This window comes from Phocoena phocoena, chromosome 5 (assembly GCF_963924675.1).
Source record: "Phocoena phocoena chromosome 5, mPhoPho1.1, whole genome shotgun sequence".
Lineage (NCBI taxonomy): Eukaryota > Metazoa > Chordata > Mammalia > Artiodactyla > Phocoenidae > Phocoena > Phocoena phocoena.
In genome coordinates, this window is record NC_089223.1 from 88,158,198 (window position 1) to 88,174,289 (window position 16,092).

The following is a 16,092-nucleotide window of genomic DNA, read 5'->3' on the forward strand; positions in this document are numbered from 1 at the left end:
ACGGGAGTGATAAACTTCTAAGCTCTTTACATGCTGGTGGTGTAAGTGGAAATTCCTCCTCAGGTTGTTCTTTATTTAGTATCTTGGCTGAGATGGGGGGGTTGGTTTCATAAGCCTCTACTCGGCATTCGCCACTATGATAGCTCTTATTCCTTACAGGCCAAAAATTCAATATGGGGGGTTGTGCAAACTACCAAGGATGTCTATTCTTAAGTGTACTGATACATTTATGGACTGGGGACATGACAAGTGGGTGTGTTTGAGGATCCAGGAAAACTGCTACAAGCTGGACCTGGGCCAGACCTCCATTCCAGGCTCCCATCTGCCCCCACTCTAACAGAGTCCATACAGGCACTTGGAGTCTCTCAGTGTCAATGTCAGTTCAGGTTCTATATCCAATTGTCCTTGAAACGTTTGGGTACTCTCTTTTCCCCAGTGTATGGCTACATAAGCAAATGGCTAGAGACCCCTTAAGGAAAGGACTCGGGGAATGACTACTGAATACACTGTTACGGTGTTGTAGAGTTCTTTCTCCTAGGAACATATTTCTCCCTTAATTAATGTGTTCCAGGTCCAAAAACCGGTTGTAAACCCAAAACTAAAATGGAGTCACTTATGTTAGGGACAAAATGGAGTTGGCTAATTTGGGTTCATTAAAGAAAAATGAAACTTAACTTTACCTAACATAAGTTGCAGGAATTTACAGCTCTTCTCAGGAATCAGCAGAGGCTGCGGGTCAGTCCCCAAATGCCAAGTCTATTCATGCCATCTTTGGATTTCCTTGTTCCTCTGACTCACTACCCTGACCAAAATAAGGAAGAAGACCACCAGGCAACCAATCAGCTGAAAAGTCCAAATAAGTTCTGCATTTACCCTCCCAAAAACCCTTTAGTCTGTGAGCAACTCAGAATTCATTGCTCTGGTAGCCCTGAGTGTCCCACCTTACAGGTCAAAAGCCTTTCAATAATCTCATCTTTCTGCTTTGTTTTACTCAGTGTGAAGAATTTGGTTTTTGACATAGTTCAGGTCCAGAAACTGGGCAAATTTTCACTGGGGCAACTTTCTTTAACCTCTTGATCTTGCATCCTTGATTTATTTTGGTTGTTCAGATTGAGGGCTTCCTTTGATGGTTGTCCATCTATTTTACCCTAGATGCCTTGTTCTATTTACCATCTCCATAATTCTGTGGGTCAGGCCCCACTGACTGCATTGCACTCCTACCTTATAGCATCCACTTGGTTTCGGATGTTTAAATGCCACCATAAGACCTCTGTGTTACAGGGTGCTATCATCTCTACCTCTCTCAGGAAGCCCAGCTCTGAAATGTCGTCTTCTATCTTCAGCCCTGGACTATAATGACAGCCACCACTGAAGTTATGAGTGATGATGATGCCTCTCACCAGAAATTCCTTTTCGATTTGCTAAGTGGTGTATCCTCTGAACTTTTCTGTGGAATATATTCATCTGCTGAGTTTTCTAGCTTTATGTAAGTATTTTCGCTCTAGCATGTTCACTTACCTGAGCTGTTTAATCCCCCCTTACACTGTCAACCACAGCAGTTCCGGCATTTCTACCTTACTTGATGTAGTTTGGGCCATTGTTTTTGCCATGCTTCTAGATGACATCTTGAGTGTGTTCACGCCATCACCTAGGGTTCTTGCGCGAACCCGTATCCTGGGAGAGTACACCCAAATTGATAAATTCTCCCTCATTGGACTTTATGTTCCGCCTCCCTCTTCTCTTTTTATCCAGAACCTTTAGAATTCAATCACATGTGTACTTCCCTGGCTTCTGTTGGTACTTGTTGTGTAGGTTCTACAGCTTCTTTGGGGTTGCTTTCCAATATTATCAGCCTTAGAATGTCTGTGGAATATCATATATCGTGACTTAATTCTAATCGTTGCCTAGTGATCGGCAGGTAATGTGGGGGGTGCATCCTGAGGGAGGTGCATGTTATCCTGCACAGAAGGCCTCTCATTATCTCACAAGGAAGGAGCACTAGCTTTTAATAGGAAGTAATGGGGCATTTTGGCAGGCTCAGCAGGTTGTAGAGAATTTAGGGTTCGAGATTTTTCATGTATATCGACCTAAATGTCCTCATCCCATGTGTCAGGGTCCCACTCTTTCCCAACCAGGGATCTACCCTTGAAATATCATGCCTGCCTAAATGGAGAGTTTAATCTTCTTTGGAAGTTTCCACTTGGCTTTCTGTTACTGTTACAGTTAAGTCCTGGGATCTGTCCTCAGTTTTCTCTGTCTTCCCACTGCAGGAGATGAGAACCTCTGTACATGCTTCCAGAAGATCTTCTGGCTTCCATACTGAGCTTTGACTTGCAGATTAATCATACTCAGCCTTTCATTATCTCTCTTCAAAGTATCAAGTCTACTTAGCAATAGCCAATCAAATCTCAATGGTCTTACAGAATAGATACTATTTCCCCTATACTTTGGCAACAGTGCCTGATCTTTCCCCGTACACCACAGTTGAAAGCTTTAACAATTGCCCTGTTTTCTTGTGGTAGCTATGTTCTACCTGCCACTGACTCATTGCCAGCCAATGAAATTGGTGGCCAACTCCAAAATTCAATCATAGTGTCTTCTTTCTTGGACCATTCCTGGCACCAAAGCTTTTAGGTCAGGTTCCATGAAAAGTAGACTCTGAAGCAAAGATTAGTGTTCTGGGAGTTTATTAAGGAGTACACTAGTGGAAGGAAAGGCATAAAAGTAGGATCAGACAGAGGGAAAAATTAGGCTGTGATGCTGTCGTATAATAAAGAATTTGACTGGTTTTGTCCCTGGTTCCTGGGAGGCAACTTCTAAACCATTGGAATTTCCCATGGGATAGGAGTGAGTTTGTTATTTATGGTGGGTCCTCGGACCACACCTGAGTTTACGCTAATGAGATGATTTAGGATGAGGGTTGGTCATGCCAGAAAGACCAACCATGTGATAAAAGAGTTGAGGCTTTCAGCCATGTGACATCAGCCTAGGTTCTAGACCTCTAGGGAGGGGAAGGGGACTGGAGATTGAGTTCCATCATGGGGCCAGTGATTCAATCAATTATGGCTGTGTAATGAAACCCCAATAAAAACTCAGGACACTGAAGCTCAGTGGAACTTTCTGGTTTGTGAACAACACCTTGATGTGTCAGGAGGGTGATGTGTCCTAATTCCACAGAGAGAGGGCACAGAAGCTCTGTGTTTAGGACCCTGCCAGGCTTTACCCTATGTATCTCTTCATTTAGCTGATTCTGATTTGTATACTTTATAATAAAATTGTAATCATAAGTATAGCACTTTCTTGAGTTCTGTGAATCATTATTCCAGCAAATTACTGAACCTGAGTAGGCTGTGGGAAACCCCAAATTTGTAGCCAGTTGGTCAGAAGTACAGGTGGCCTGTCGGTCCCTGAGCTTGTGGATGGCATCTGGAGTAAGGGCAGTCTTACTGGAGACTGTGCCCTTAAATCATGGCATCTGAGTTAACTCCAGGTGGTTAGTGGCCAAAATGCATGGTGGTACAAGAGACACCATCATAAATAATAACAGCCTCAGCTGATCCCATAGGGAGCTCTGATGCGCCAAAGCTCACGGTTATTCCTAGTTATGTAAAGGGATCAGGTGTTTATACCTCCACAACGTCTTCAGGCTGCCCTTGGGCAGCTCTATTTATTTATTTATTTATTTATTTAGCTGTGTTGCTTCTTAGTTGCAGCATGCAGGACCTTTGTTGCAGTGTTTGGGCTCTTTGTTTGGCGCACGGGCTTCTCTCTAGTTGCGGTGCATGGGGTCCAGAGGGTGCAGGCTCAGTAGTTGTGGTGTGTGGGCTTCTCTAGCTGTGGTGTGTGGGCTCCAGAGTGTGCGGGCTCAGTAGCTGCAGCGCATGGGCTTAGTTGCCCCGCGGCATGTGGGATCTTAGTTCCGCGATCAGGGATTGAACCTGCGTCCCCCGCACTGGAAGGTAGATTCTTAACCACTGGACCACCAGGGAAGTCCCAGGCAGCTCTCTTTAACCAAGGAAATTCCTGAAGGGAGCAGACAGTTGAGTACCGTCTGCAAGTAGCACTCCTAAAAACTGAGGGATGTCTTTCATTCTTGAAGCAGAATTTCCATGGCAAGTCATAGTGCCCACTACACTTTGTTACAGTTTCTATTAAATGGTAGAGAGAGGACAGGGTGATTAAAAGCACTACTGAAGATTGTTTTGAATTTGTAAGCATTTTGCAACTAAAGAGAATTCAAAAAGACAGATTGGCCGGTTGATCCTGGCAAATCCTCACAAGTGATCATATTTTCCCAATTAAGTCTTTTTGATGTCTTCCTATTACTCTTGGGAAGGATAGTCTTAATATCCTTAGCAGACAACTCACGCTCTGCGTGAAACGGCCCCTTCTTGCATCTGCAGGATCACGTCTTCCTCATCTCATTGCGCTTATATTCTCTCTGTCTGTGGATTGCACCTGACTTTTGAAAGTTTCAGGGCCTTTGCACAGGCTGCTTCCTCTGCTTGGAAATGCTTTCTTACCTCTTTGACTGACCAATTTGTACTGCTTATTCTTGTCTTTGTTTAAATGTCCCTTTCTCAGAGAGGTCTTCCCTAACCTTCACTCTAGATAAGGGCCACTTGTTATATGCTCTCACAGTGTCTGTTCCCTTTGCATGGCCTAAAAACACTTACCAGATATAGTTACCTGTGTATTTATCTGTTTAATGCCTGCCTCTCTCCCTCTGATAAGTGTCATAAAGGCAGGAACTAAGGCTATTTTGTTCTTCTCTTTTTCCCAGCACTTAATGCCTGACATGGGAGTTTAATAAATATTTGTTGAGTGAATAAGTAAATGAAGTAATTAAGGCATAGATAATAGTGACAAAGTGCAGTGGTTAATCATGTGGCTCTGGAGACAGAATGGGTTCAAGTCTTTTAAATCCTGACCCGTTCATTGAGAGCTCTGTAAACGCGTCCTCCCCTTTGACAATGTAGAAACTTATCATTTCACATTGAGTCTGTCTGACTGGGGAAACTTATCCTCAATAACCAAACTCTAGGAGAATAATGTGGAATAAGAATACCTATTTATCAGCAGTGCTACCGTGTACCCCTTAAGCACACAGACTGCTCTGGGATGAATCCAAAACTGTCATCTTGGCCACAATACTCAGCTTCTTGGCGTATCAGTTTCCTCACCTGTAAACAAGTCTAACTCATAGCACCCAGCTTAAAGTTCTGTAAGGATCTGATAGGTTAATATATATAAGAAATAGTTTGTGGGACCCAGTATATGTGTGTGTTATATGTGTTAGCTAATATTATTTATTAAGTTAGGTTGGGAGACACCTCTGGCTTGACACCTGGAGCTGGTTAGCTGCCTAAGACATTCCCTCTAGGTGAGTAAAGTCATGCCATAGACCAAATAATAGACTGGAGAGTTGTCTGGTAGAGTAAGAGTAAAGGAAATCTCCTCTGGCAACATTTCTGGGAAGCTGTAGGGGAGCTGGTGGATAGCTCTTCTCTATTCTAGGGACCATTCTGCCTGAAAATCCAGGGTGAGTCATTCAGATCCAGAACTCTATCCCTCCTCACAGAGAGTGTAAACATCCTGGCAGATTCTGGCCCTTTGCTCCCCTGTTGTAGATTCCAGAAAGGCCACTATCCTTAGAGAAATACAGCCTCTCTTCAGTCATTCAGGTCACAACACAATTGATTAGGTTACAGTTTTCTTTAAATATACACTAGACCCAAGGAAGAAGCCTTATCACTTTGATTTCAGTTCCTCCTTTACCAAGTTTCCTTGCACATTTATGACAGGCTGATGCCTCTTAGGGTGGAGCATTTCTGCAGGTAGAATTCTAAGCTTTTCCTTCATTGTTTCTCCAAAATTTTAGAGCACTTTATAGTATCCCTCAAACTGGGAACCTGGAGACCTGAGCCTGGAAATGTGAGAGTGAAATCTGGATTTTAATTCTGACATTGACACTAACTGGTGAACCTGGTCATCACAGGGCTTAGATTTCCTCATTTGGAAAATGAAGCAGAAAGAGAAGATCAGCTGGAAACCCTTCCAGGTTTACAATTCAGTGATTATGCATCATGATCTCCAACAAAAGTCAATATGCTGTTAATGTACTTTTTGGGTAGAAAGTTATACTGAGTATTTTGTAAGTGAAGATACTCACTTTTCTTTGGGCTGACTTTGGAATGTGGATTTTGTACAAAAAAAATAAAAGAATTCTCTTTATAAGCTGCAATTGTAGAGTTGTATTTAACCTTAGAGATTGCAATTCTGAGGACTGGATAGGAACCCTAATATGGTCTTCCGGGGCATCCAAATGACCACTGCGCAAACTACATAGATCACCCGGCTTGGGCTGGTTCACAGATCTTTTTCTTGTGTGCTTTTCTGGGAATGAATGCAACTGAGCAAGCTGATAGGTTCTGGGGGGAGAGAGTCACAAAAGTCATAAAGTCATTCTACCCCAACAATTTGCTATGGCTTTAGGGACAGCCCTAATGGCTGTGTGACATAACCTCTCTCAGTCTTGGTGTCCATATCTATTGAATAACACCTACTTTGCAGGGTTACTGTTAAGAATGAGAATAGAAGTAGGGTTAACAGCATGGAAGCACATAATATGCACACAGGAAAAAGTTATGCCCTTACTGCCAATTTTCCCTATTCCAGTAAAAACATCAATAGGTTGAGTGCAATCTGTCCGTGCTTGGTAAAAAGAGGCAAAATGTTAAATCAACTATAGTATAAAATAAACATTAAAAAAAAAAGGCAAAATGCATTATGGTAAGTCTTGACATTTTCTCACCTCAGTTTTCCCACTGCAGTTGAGAATGTCTGGTCAGTGGCTTCAAGTGCTAGATCAGGAGTTACAGTTGGGTACCAATCCTGGCTCTGTCCCTTATCAGCTGTATAATCTCGATTAGTTTTTCAACCTCTGTGGGTCTCAGATTCCCCTAATGCCAGGGTAATACAGATGGACAGGATTTCCTAACTAGGATTAGACTTCCTCTTCTCTCAATTGCCTAAATCGAAGGGCCGTGAAGGAGCCAAGGGCCCAACCCGCCTAGCACCCGCCCAGAGGGCGGGAAGTGCCTGCCAGGCGGAGGGCGGAAGAAGGGCGGGTCAACGAGGCGGTGGGCGGGGCTTGAGTTCCCGCCTCCTATGCGTGCGCGCGCACCATGGACGCACGCACGCACGCACGGACGCACGCACGCACAGCATACCGCGGAAGCGCGCGCGCAGGCCCAGCCCTCATCGCCGCCGCCATTTTAGCTCCTGGTTCCGGCCGCACGGTGTAGGCTGTTGTAGCGGGAGGGGTGGGGGTCCTCCAGAGTTTTGTAGCTGCCTTCGACTGCACCGATAGAGCCGCTAGGTTCTTTTTTCTACCTTCGTAACCGCCCGCTCGAAGAGTCCGAAGATGTCTAAGCGACACCGGTTGGACCTGGGGGAGGATTACCCCTCCGGCAAGAAGCGTGCGGGGACCGATGGGTAAGCCAGGCCGGGGGCGCGAGGCAGGGGCTCAGGCTTTGTTGGGGTCCCGGCCGGGAGCGGGCCAGGGAGGGCTAGGCCGAGCGGGCCACGGGCCCTGACTCTTTTGTTTTCTTCTGGGCTCGGGTCACTGGCGGCGGGGCGCGGGAGAGCGGACCCCCAGGCGTTCGGCCCAGCAAGGGCGCGGGGAGCTGAGTGGCGCGGTGGCCGCCCGGCCCAGTCGGGAGAGCGGAGAGGCCTGTCGTGGCCAGTAGGGTGCCTCCTCCCCGGGCGGAGTCGAGCAAGAGTCACTTCGAGGGGAGCCGGGAGGGAACCGCGGACCTCGTGGCCTGGGCTCCTGGTAAGGCCTGGAGCCTGGGGAGAGGGTGGGGGAGGGCGCGGCGGGAGTAATCGTTTCCAAGGGCACCAGGTACTTCTCAGCCAGCGGGGTCGGGGAGAGGACCTTGGGGGGCGGCTGGGCGCCCAGCAAGGGGAGAAGCGGAGGCCGGAAAGTGAGCGAAGCGCGTGGATTCTTGTGTAGGCTGGGGTGGAGGTGCTGGGAGTAGAGTGAGGCGTGCGGACGAGGAGTTCTCGGGGGAGGGGAGAGTAGAGGGCCGGCCGGGAGAAAGGAAAACGTGGAGTATACCTGATGGGCTGGAAGGCTGGTGGTTTGGAGCCGCGGAGTTTATACTTTGGCGGGAGAGTGCGTGCCTCGGTCCATTCAAACACTTCAAAGTAGATACTAGGCAAACTTCCGCTCTCTGCCCACGCTCCCGCCATCTCCTTTATTTCCTGCTTTGGCCAAAACAGTAGTTATTGGGCATCCCCGGGATAGCAATTAGAAGGCATTCTTTTTTTCCAATAAATTCTTGTTTTCTGTGTCCCTCCCCCGCCCTCGTTCCTAGGTAGCTTTTGAAACGAGAAGACCCTTTTCAAAAGTTTTTAGTGTTTACGGCAAAATATCGCCCGTCGGGAGGTTGCTTGGGAGTTGAAGTAGACCACGCCCGTGGTGTTTCAGATTCCTTTCTACTTACCTTTTCTTAAAGGTGCAGAGGAATTTAACAGTTAACCTTAGCAATTGCATCAAAATCATTTCTTGTCCAGTGTGTACTTTTCGTTCCTGAAGTACAGAGGTTTATTTGGATAATTCAGGCAGAGACATGAAAGTCTGAATATCTTCAATACTTTGCATAATTTTGCATTTTAGTATGTGTGTACGTGTGCAGAATCACTGTGTCAAGTCTGTATAACTTTTGTTCACTCAAAGTCCTTCCTTTCGGTTGATTGAGGTGTCTGTGTCTGGGGAGTATAAGCCAGGATAGGGTATACTTTTTGGTGGCTTTCCGTATATTGAATATGGAAAGCATAAATATATAACAGTTTAATCGTGTACATTTTTTAGTTTACAGTGTTCTGTGTCAGCTTTCTCTCCCTGACCCCAACACACACAGCAGAACTTGAGCACATTTGAGCTACAAGTCACAGGCTCCTTAGAGCTGGAAGTGACTTTAAAGAGCGTATACTCGGCTCCACTCGAGGGATGAGAAATGGAGACCCAGAGTTGTTAAGGTGGCTTGTGCAACCTTACAGTTTACAGGTGGATCTAGAACCTTGATCTTTTAATTTTCAATCTTAGCCTCTTGCTTTTTCCTGTACAGCACACAGACTGTGACTGTAGTTAAGAGTCATTACAGCCTATTTTAATGACATTTACAATGGGTTGGTAAAGTAGGGAACACTTGGTTCTTTGTTCTGTGAAGCAAAAATAAATTGCTTGTCATCTGGCTAAGATGCAACTAATGCCTCTCACAGAATTCAGATTGGAAAAAAATAAACGGGGAAGGAATGAATTCACTTACTAGTATTTGTGTGTATGTGCACCATTTAAATGCTTTTTGGGGGATTAGTGGGCCCATGATATGTACATGGGTTTGTTCCCCTTTCTTTGCAAATCCGACATCCTTAGTAAAAATGTGGACTTTTTAAGTCTTTGGTGGTGACCTTTTGATTCTCTTGGATATTATATGTGACATCTACCTGTAAATGAATGAGAGTTCATCTTTGGAATAAAGCTCAAGTTCTGAGATACTTTGGAGGGACATTTGTATACTCATTTCTGTGTCACCTGAATGTCATTTCTGATAGAACTTTCTTTGGCAGTGGGCTTGGAGTGTTTATTAGTGCTTAGGGTTTTTTTTTCCATATTTAATAATTTAAAAAGTCAACAAAATAATTTGTTGACTGTCATGCAATCTTGCAGATTTTTCTTTTTTTTTTTTAAAGCCCTGCTAATTAGCAGGTGGTTTTACATGGGAGGGTAGGCCTGTCAGTCTTGTGAACTCCACTGCCAAACATGGATGTCCCATTTTCCCCGCTACTCAGAAGGGAAGGTAATTCAGTGAGAGATTTTACTCAAATTCATGCTCCCAAACTATATATGGCTTTATTTACTCTTGCTATATTTTAAGTTTGGAAACAGGTAGAGAAGTTGAAGGTTTCTGTTACATACTGACCGTATTCCTTTTCCCATTTTTCCCACAACATTTTCTGTGTAAAATTATTAACCAAAAGACAACTTAATGTTGAAGTATGGAAAAAAATTTTGAAAACAGGGACATTTTTCACTTTGATGTTAGTTTCTGATATTACTGCCTGATAAGAATTTTTTTGGTTAAAAATGTGAAACAGATAACGTACGTACAGTGTTCCCAAAACTTTCAGGTGCTTTATAAACAGGTTTTCACTGCAGTTCTGTGATGAGGATAAGTAACTTGCCCCAGGGAACACAAGAAACGTCCATTCATAAAGATATAAAGAAAAGGGGAAAAAATTATCAGAAATCTTCATCCCCATCTTTATTTAATCCCTTGATGAAAATTTTTTTAGATCTCTGCATATTTATTCACAGGTATCCTATTTGATACCAATAGGATCTTTTAATATGTATTATTTGTGCTTTGATTTCTTTAAATTCACCCAGAAATACGTTATAAACTGTGGAATGGATATACATTATTCTTTTCATTGGCTGCATAGTATTCCACTTGTAAAGGGGTATCATAACTTATTTAACCAATTTCCTGTTCACTGACGTTTTGGTAGTTTCCTAGTCTTACAAGTGAAAAGTGTGATGAACATCCTTATGTGTACTTATATCCCTAGAAGTCTCTGAAAGTGAGATTACCAGATTAAAATCAATGCTTGTTTAAAATACTCTGATTTTGATAACCAGTTTACATCTTCATTAGCATTTCTTTAGTTTCTGTTACTCCATGTAGAATTTTAACGTGGTGTTTTAAATTTAAAAAATAAATGATAAGCAATGTTTATTGGGCATTTATTATGTTCCAGGCACTACTTTAAGCACATTACATATATTAACTCATTTAACCCTCGCAGTACCCCACAAGAGCTTTTTAAAGATGAGGAAAGAAATAAATGTGGTCATATAGTTAGCTTAAGTGTTGAGCCAGGATTAAGCTGAGATAAAATACTGAACCACATGCTAAACAACTGTGTCCTGTTGTATCTCTCCCTGCCAGTATTGTGGCTAAGTGATCACTGCTTTGATAATTAATTTTTTAAGCATTATACCTCGATTAGTAAATCTTCTAAGTAACAAACTCCTTTATAATAAAGGTGCCTGTTTAAAAAAGAAAACATGCATATACACGATATTCTGCATATATTTATGAAGCAGTGGGTTTGAGGCCCCCCCCCCCCACTGACCCTTAATTTTTATCTTCCCTTTCCTGTTGAAGGTAGATAGTTGGAATCACAGGCAACATTTCTAGGTGATTGAATTTGCTTTCTAATTTTAATCTAAGAGACTATTTTATTAATACTTCTCGCTTTGCAGATTAGTAAATTGAGGCTTATACCTTTCCAGTGGTTATGCACCTGTGATCTAGGTGCTCGTGCTCCTTTTACTCTTATATTAGAGTTAAACCCCAATTCATGGTCAGCAGTTAATCTTTGTGTCTTCAGAATGCATTTTATGCTTCCTCTGTTGCAGTTATTTTTGGTAATAAAGTTTCTGGTGAAGTAGGCCCTTGAAAAACATGTATTATTTAGACCAGATGTTCTTTAAGGATCCTTTATGTTCTATGAACTGTAAAATGTCTAGTCTTTGAATCCATTCCTGACTACAGTGCTTCTCACTTTGCTGGACACGTATCTATCTATCCTGTTGTAAACTTTTTCTCATTCACATTTTGGAGCTGTGCAAATACTTATTTAATTACAAGCACGTTAAACTGGAGCAGAATGAGAGAAGCAAAGAAAGGATGGTTGATGGTATATTGTGAAGATAGGCCAGGAAGCTTAAGTTCTGAGTTGTGGGACTTCAGTTTGTATGCTGAGTAGGTTATCCTTTAGGTTCCTTTGATTTCTTTCTCTTTATGCCACATGGGATGAGAAGCTCCGATCCTAGCTGTAGAAGGTGAACATTGGGTTGGGGGAAGGGAGAATCGCTTATATATACATATATGAAAAGATTATATATATGTAAAAAATGGTGTGTATGAATATTTGTGTACATATAATAAGGCTTTTCTCTATTTAGGCAAGTTCCTGTGGAATAGAATATTTTAGAAAGGACAATATCAAATATAATTGGTCAGCTTACCATTTTTGTAATTGGGGAACCATCCTAACTCATGCTGGGCTCAGCATTTTAGCTGTATTTTATGAAGGGGAGTAACTGTTGCCCAGCTGATTTGCCATTACATCAAAATGAATGATCTTCCCTAGTCTGCTACTGATAATTGGGGCATGGGAAATTTGTATGTCTTTTGTGTGTTATGGATAAGGAACAATGACATGTTTAGCAGCTTGTGTCATGGTTCCATGTTGGCCTCACTATTTCAAATGAGTCCAAACACCTTGTGGCACATTTGTCTGCTATAGGATTTAGTCTGAAGTAAACTAGATTAATAAAATGAATAAGTATAGATAATTTAAAAATTCTTACTGGTTAGGGATCATCTCTAGTATCTAGAAGTAGATGCTGGAATTGGCTAAATGACCTAAGGTTAATATGGTGGTCATCTGCATAATTTAAACAACTTAATAGTGTTCAGTGAAGCTTGTTTTTAAATGAGCTACTTTTCACTTTATGGATGATCAAAGTATACATAGGTTTTACAAAGTACTTCCAGTGTTTTTTACTATTGCTGTTAAGGATACATGCAAGAGTAAACAATGAAAACAAGAATAAAAAGTTTTAGTTTTCCTTATAGAGCAATATATGCATTTTGAACAAAATTTGGGAAGCGTTAACTTAGGAAAATAAACTTGCTAATTCTTTAACTCGGAATTTTGTGCTGAATTTTGTTTGTATTACTGTAATGTGAGGTGGAATTGTCTTTGAGGCCAGAAGCAATAAAAGACTTAGTTCTTGCTAAATTTTGAACATACTTTCAGTGTGAAAATACCTTTTCACGTAACCTGAAGGAGAATCTGGGAAAGACTCTGATGCCATTCTCTCTTGCCTAATTTGTCCCTACCTTTTTCCCACACTGCCCTCAGTTTTTAATTTCTAAGAAGGAAAGGATTTTACATGCAGAATGAGTTCTTGTGTTATCTCAGCTGATGGCTAAAGGTGGAAAGAGACTGTTTCTTAATAGAATTTGAAGCATCATTAAGGAAGGGAAAGATGTTTATGGATGAGGCATGGAGAATCCTTGATTACAAGTTCTTTTTCATTGTTTCTGATACTTTGAGTTTTATATCAGTTTGTTTGGTTGTTGGACATTTTACTTTCTTGTGACTATAACGCCGCTATGAACATTTTGCATAAAATTTGGAATCTGAGTTATAAATTTTTTTTTTTTTTTAGGAAGGATCGAGATCGTGACCGTGATCGTGAAGATCGGTCTAAAGATCGAGAACGAGAACGAGATAGAGGAGATAGAGAGCGGGAGAGGGAGAAAGAAAAGGAGAAAGAGTTGCGAGCTTCCACGAATGCTATGCTTATCAGTGCTGGATTACCACCTTTAAAAGCTTCCCATTCAGCTCACTCAACCCACTCGGCACATTCAGCACATTCAACACATTCTGCTCATTCTACACACACCGGACATGCAGGACACACATCACTTCCACAGTGCATTAATCCATTTACCAACTTACCCCATACGCCTCGATACTATGATATTCTGAAGAAACGGCTTCAGCTCCCTGTTTGGGAATACAAGGATAGGTTTACAGATATTCTGGTTAGACATCAATCCTTTGTACTTGTTGGTGAGACTGGGTCTGGTAAAACAACACAGGTGAGTTATTGAATACCACAGTATGTACTTTATTAATGTTTACGTTTACTAAATGTTGCGTATTTGGTTCTGGTGGTTATTCTCATTGGCTGTCTGTCAGAACTTTTTGAAGCATAGCTGCTTTTATGTTTAGCAACTTTTAGTGACTTATGGGGTTGGAATCCTGTAGGGAGTACCTATTTTCCTGAGTCTCTTTGGAAAAACAGTGGTGCTGTTTTTTTTTCCAGTTTTATTATGTAAATTATGGCAGTGATACTCTCCCACCCACTCTGAATCTGGGGTGGTACATATTTGGGGGCACAAGGTTTGTTTTCCAGTGCTTGGGTGGAGAGAGCTGAACCATTGGAGTGGTTTTGTTTTTGTCATTTTCATTTCTTTGTTTTTATAATTGTTTTGAACTATGAATATTACCTATTCTTTAAAAAAAAAAATAGAAGAGCTAAGTAAAGTCTTTTTACTTGTGACCTCCATCCAATAGTGTCCCCGTCCTCCCCACCCCTGAACTAAACACACATGTTAGTGTTGTATTAGAAATATATTTAGGATATTTTTCAAACATGGATGAGCCATTATTTACTAGGCCCATGTTATAGACATTTAGGCTGCTTCTAATGGTTGTTTTTCATGGGCAGGTATATCTTTAGGATAAATTCTCAGAAGTAGAAATTATCGGGTCAGAAGATGGATTATAGTTGTGGAACGTACAGCCAAATAGCCTTCTGTAGGGAACGTATCAGTTTACCGTTCCGTGAGCATGTATGAGAGCATATGTGGGAAACCACTAGAGTGTACTACTGAACTTGAACTTTTGCAAATCTGACAGGAGAAAAATGGTAATTCAGTGTAATTTTTAATTTGCATTTTCTTGCTATGAGCGAGGTAACCATATTTTCATTTTCAGGTGCTTGAGCCTGACCCATCAAAAAATTTCTTAGATTTTACAAAAATAGCAGCCCCTGGCTATTGTAGAAAATTTGGAAAATTCAGGAAAGTGTTGAAATGAATTTAATAATTATCACGCAGAAATAATTGCTGTGTTTCCTACGGGCCTGATTTTCCATGTTTATGTACCTGTGAACATGTTTAGATTTGAGCATACTGCATATACAGGTTATCCTGTATGTGTATAATTTAAGTTACACAATGCCACAAGTCTATCAGTTTGAGTATTTCATGGAGACGTTTTGAAGGCTACAGTAGCAACCCAGATTGGAGGCTTTTGTTATATAATATAAGACTGAGCCTAAGTATGGTTTTTCTTTTTAAACGGAGGAAATGTAATGCTGATGTTAGAAGCTAAAACTGTTGGTTTATTTTTATCACCTTATGGAAATTTAAAGAATACATGAAAAGATATAACTCTAAGCTTATTAATATTATATTTTTAATTATTTCAACTGGTTTATCTAGTTTGTGTAGTATTAATAGCACCCATTTAGTCAGCAATTGGGTAAAGCCAGGCACTATGTAGTTTGTATTTTCTCATTTAAGTTTTTCAACAGCCATGCAAGGAAGTTGTTAATCACCATTTTACAGATGAGCAAAATGAGGCTTTGATTTATGAGAGGTTTAGTGGGTTGCCCTAGGTTATACTGTAGATATAGGTGGGTTCAGTATTTAAAACTCTGTCCCTTTGTCTCATAGCCAAAGTTATATTTATTTCATACTGCTCTTCTGTGGTCTTATATGATTAACCTTATTTCAGAGATGAGTTTATTTAGTAGCAGTTAGTGGAGAAGAAGGGCAGGTGAACTCAAAACAAGATTTGTGATTTTTTGGATTAGTATTTTTTTTTTTTTAAATACTTAAGGTACATGGATACCTAGGCTTGCAGGGATTTGGGGTATTCAAAGGGAAACAACAGTGTAAATAGTGAATTTCATGCAAATGCTTTTTCCGCATACTCCTATTAAACTTTGACTCAAAGCCATTAAGAATAGTTAGCCATTTTTGGTTATCTTTTTGTGCCTATCAGAAAGTGAAATTCTCCAAACAAAACTGCAGAAGGAACCTAACTAAAATGTAGTAATAGGGCTTTCCTGGTGGCGCAGTGGTTGAGAGTCTGCCTGCCAACGCGGGGGACACGGGTTCGTGCCCCGGTCCGGGAAGATCCCACATGCCGCGGAGCGGCTGGGCCCGTGAGCCATGGCTGCTGAGCCTGCGCGTCCGGAGCCTGTGCTTCGCAACGGGAGAGGCCACAACAGTGAGAGGCCCGCGTACCACAAAAAAAAAGAAAAAAAAAAAAGTAGTGATAGTACAACTAGTATTCTTCAAATATCACTGTACAAATCCTATACCAAAAAAATGCCACGTTTCCTGTAGCATTAAAATCTGTTAGGCT

At 41.6% G+C, this 16,092-nt stretch overlaps 1 protein-coding gene across 1 annotated transcript in view; it reads left to right on the forward strand.

Moving 5' to 3' along the window:
* The first annotated feature begins 7,259 nt into the window (after positions 1-7,259).
* DHX15 (DEAH-box helicase 15) overlaps positions 7,260-16,092 on the forward strand; it is a 51,607-nt gene continuing 42,774 nt past the window's right edge. Inside the window, exons 1-2 of the mRNA XM_065877158.1 lie at positions 7,260-7,497; positions 13,316-13,751. Coding sequence (XP_065733230.1) covers positions 7,427-7,497; positions 13,316-13,751 — 507 coding nt within the window. The 5' untranslated portion in view covers positions 7,260-7,426. The remainder of the gene's footprint in view (positions 7,498-13,315; positions 13,752-16,092) is intronic.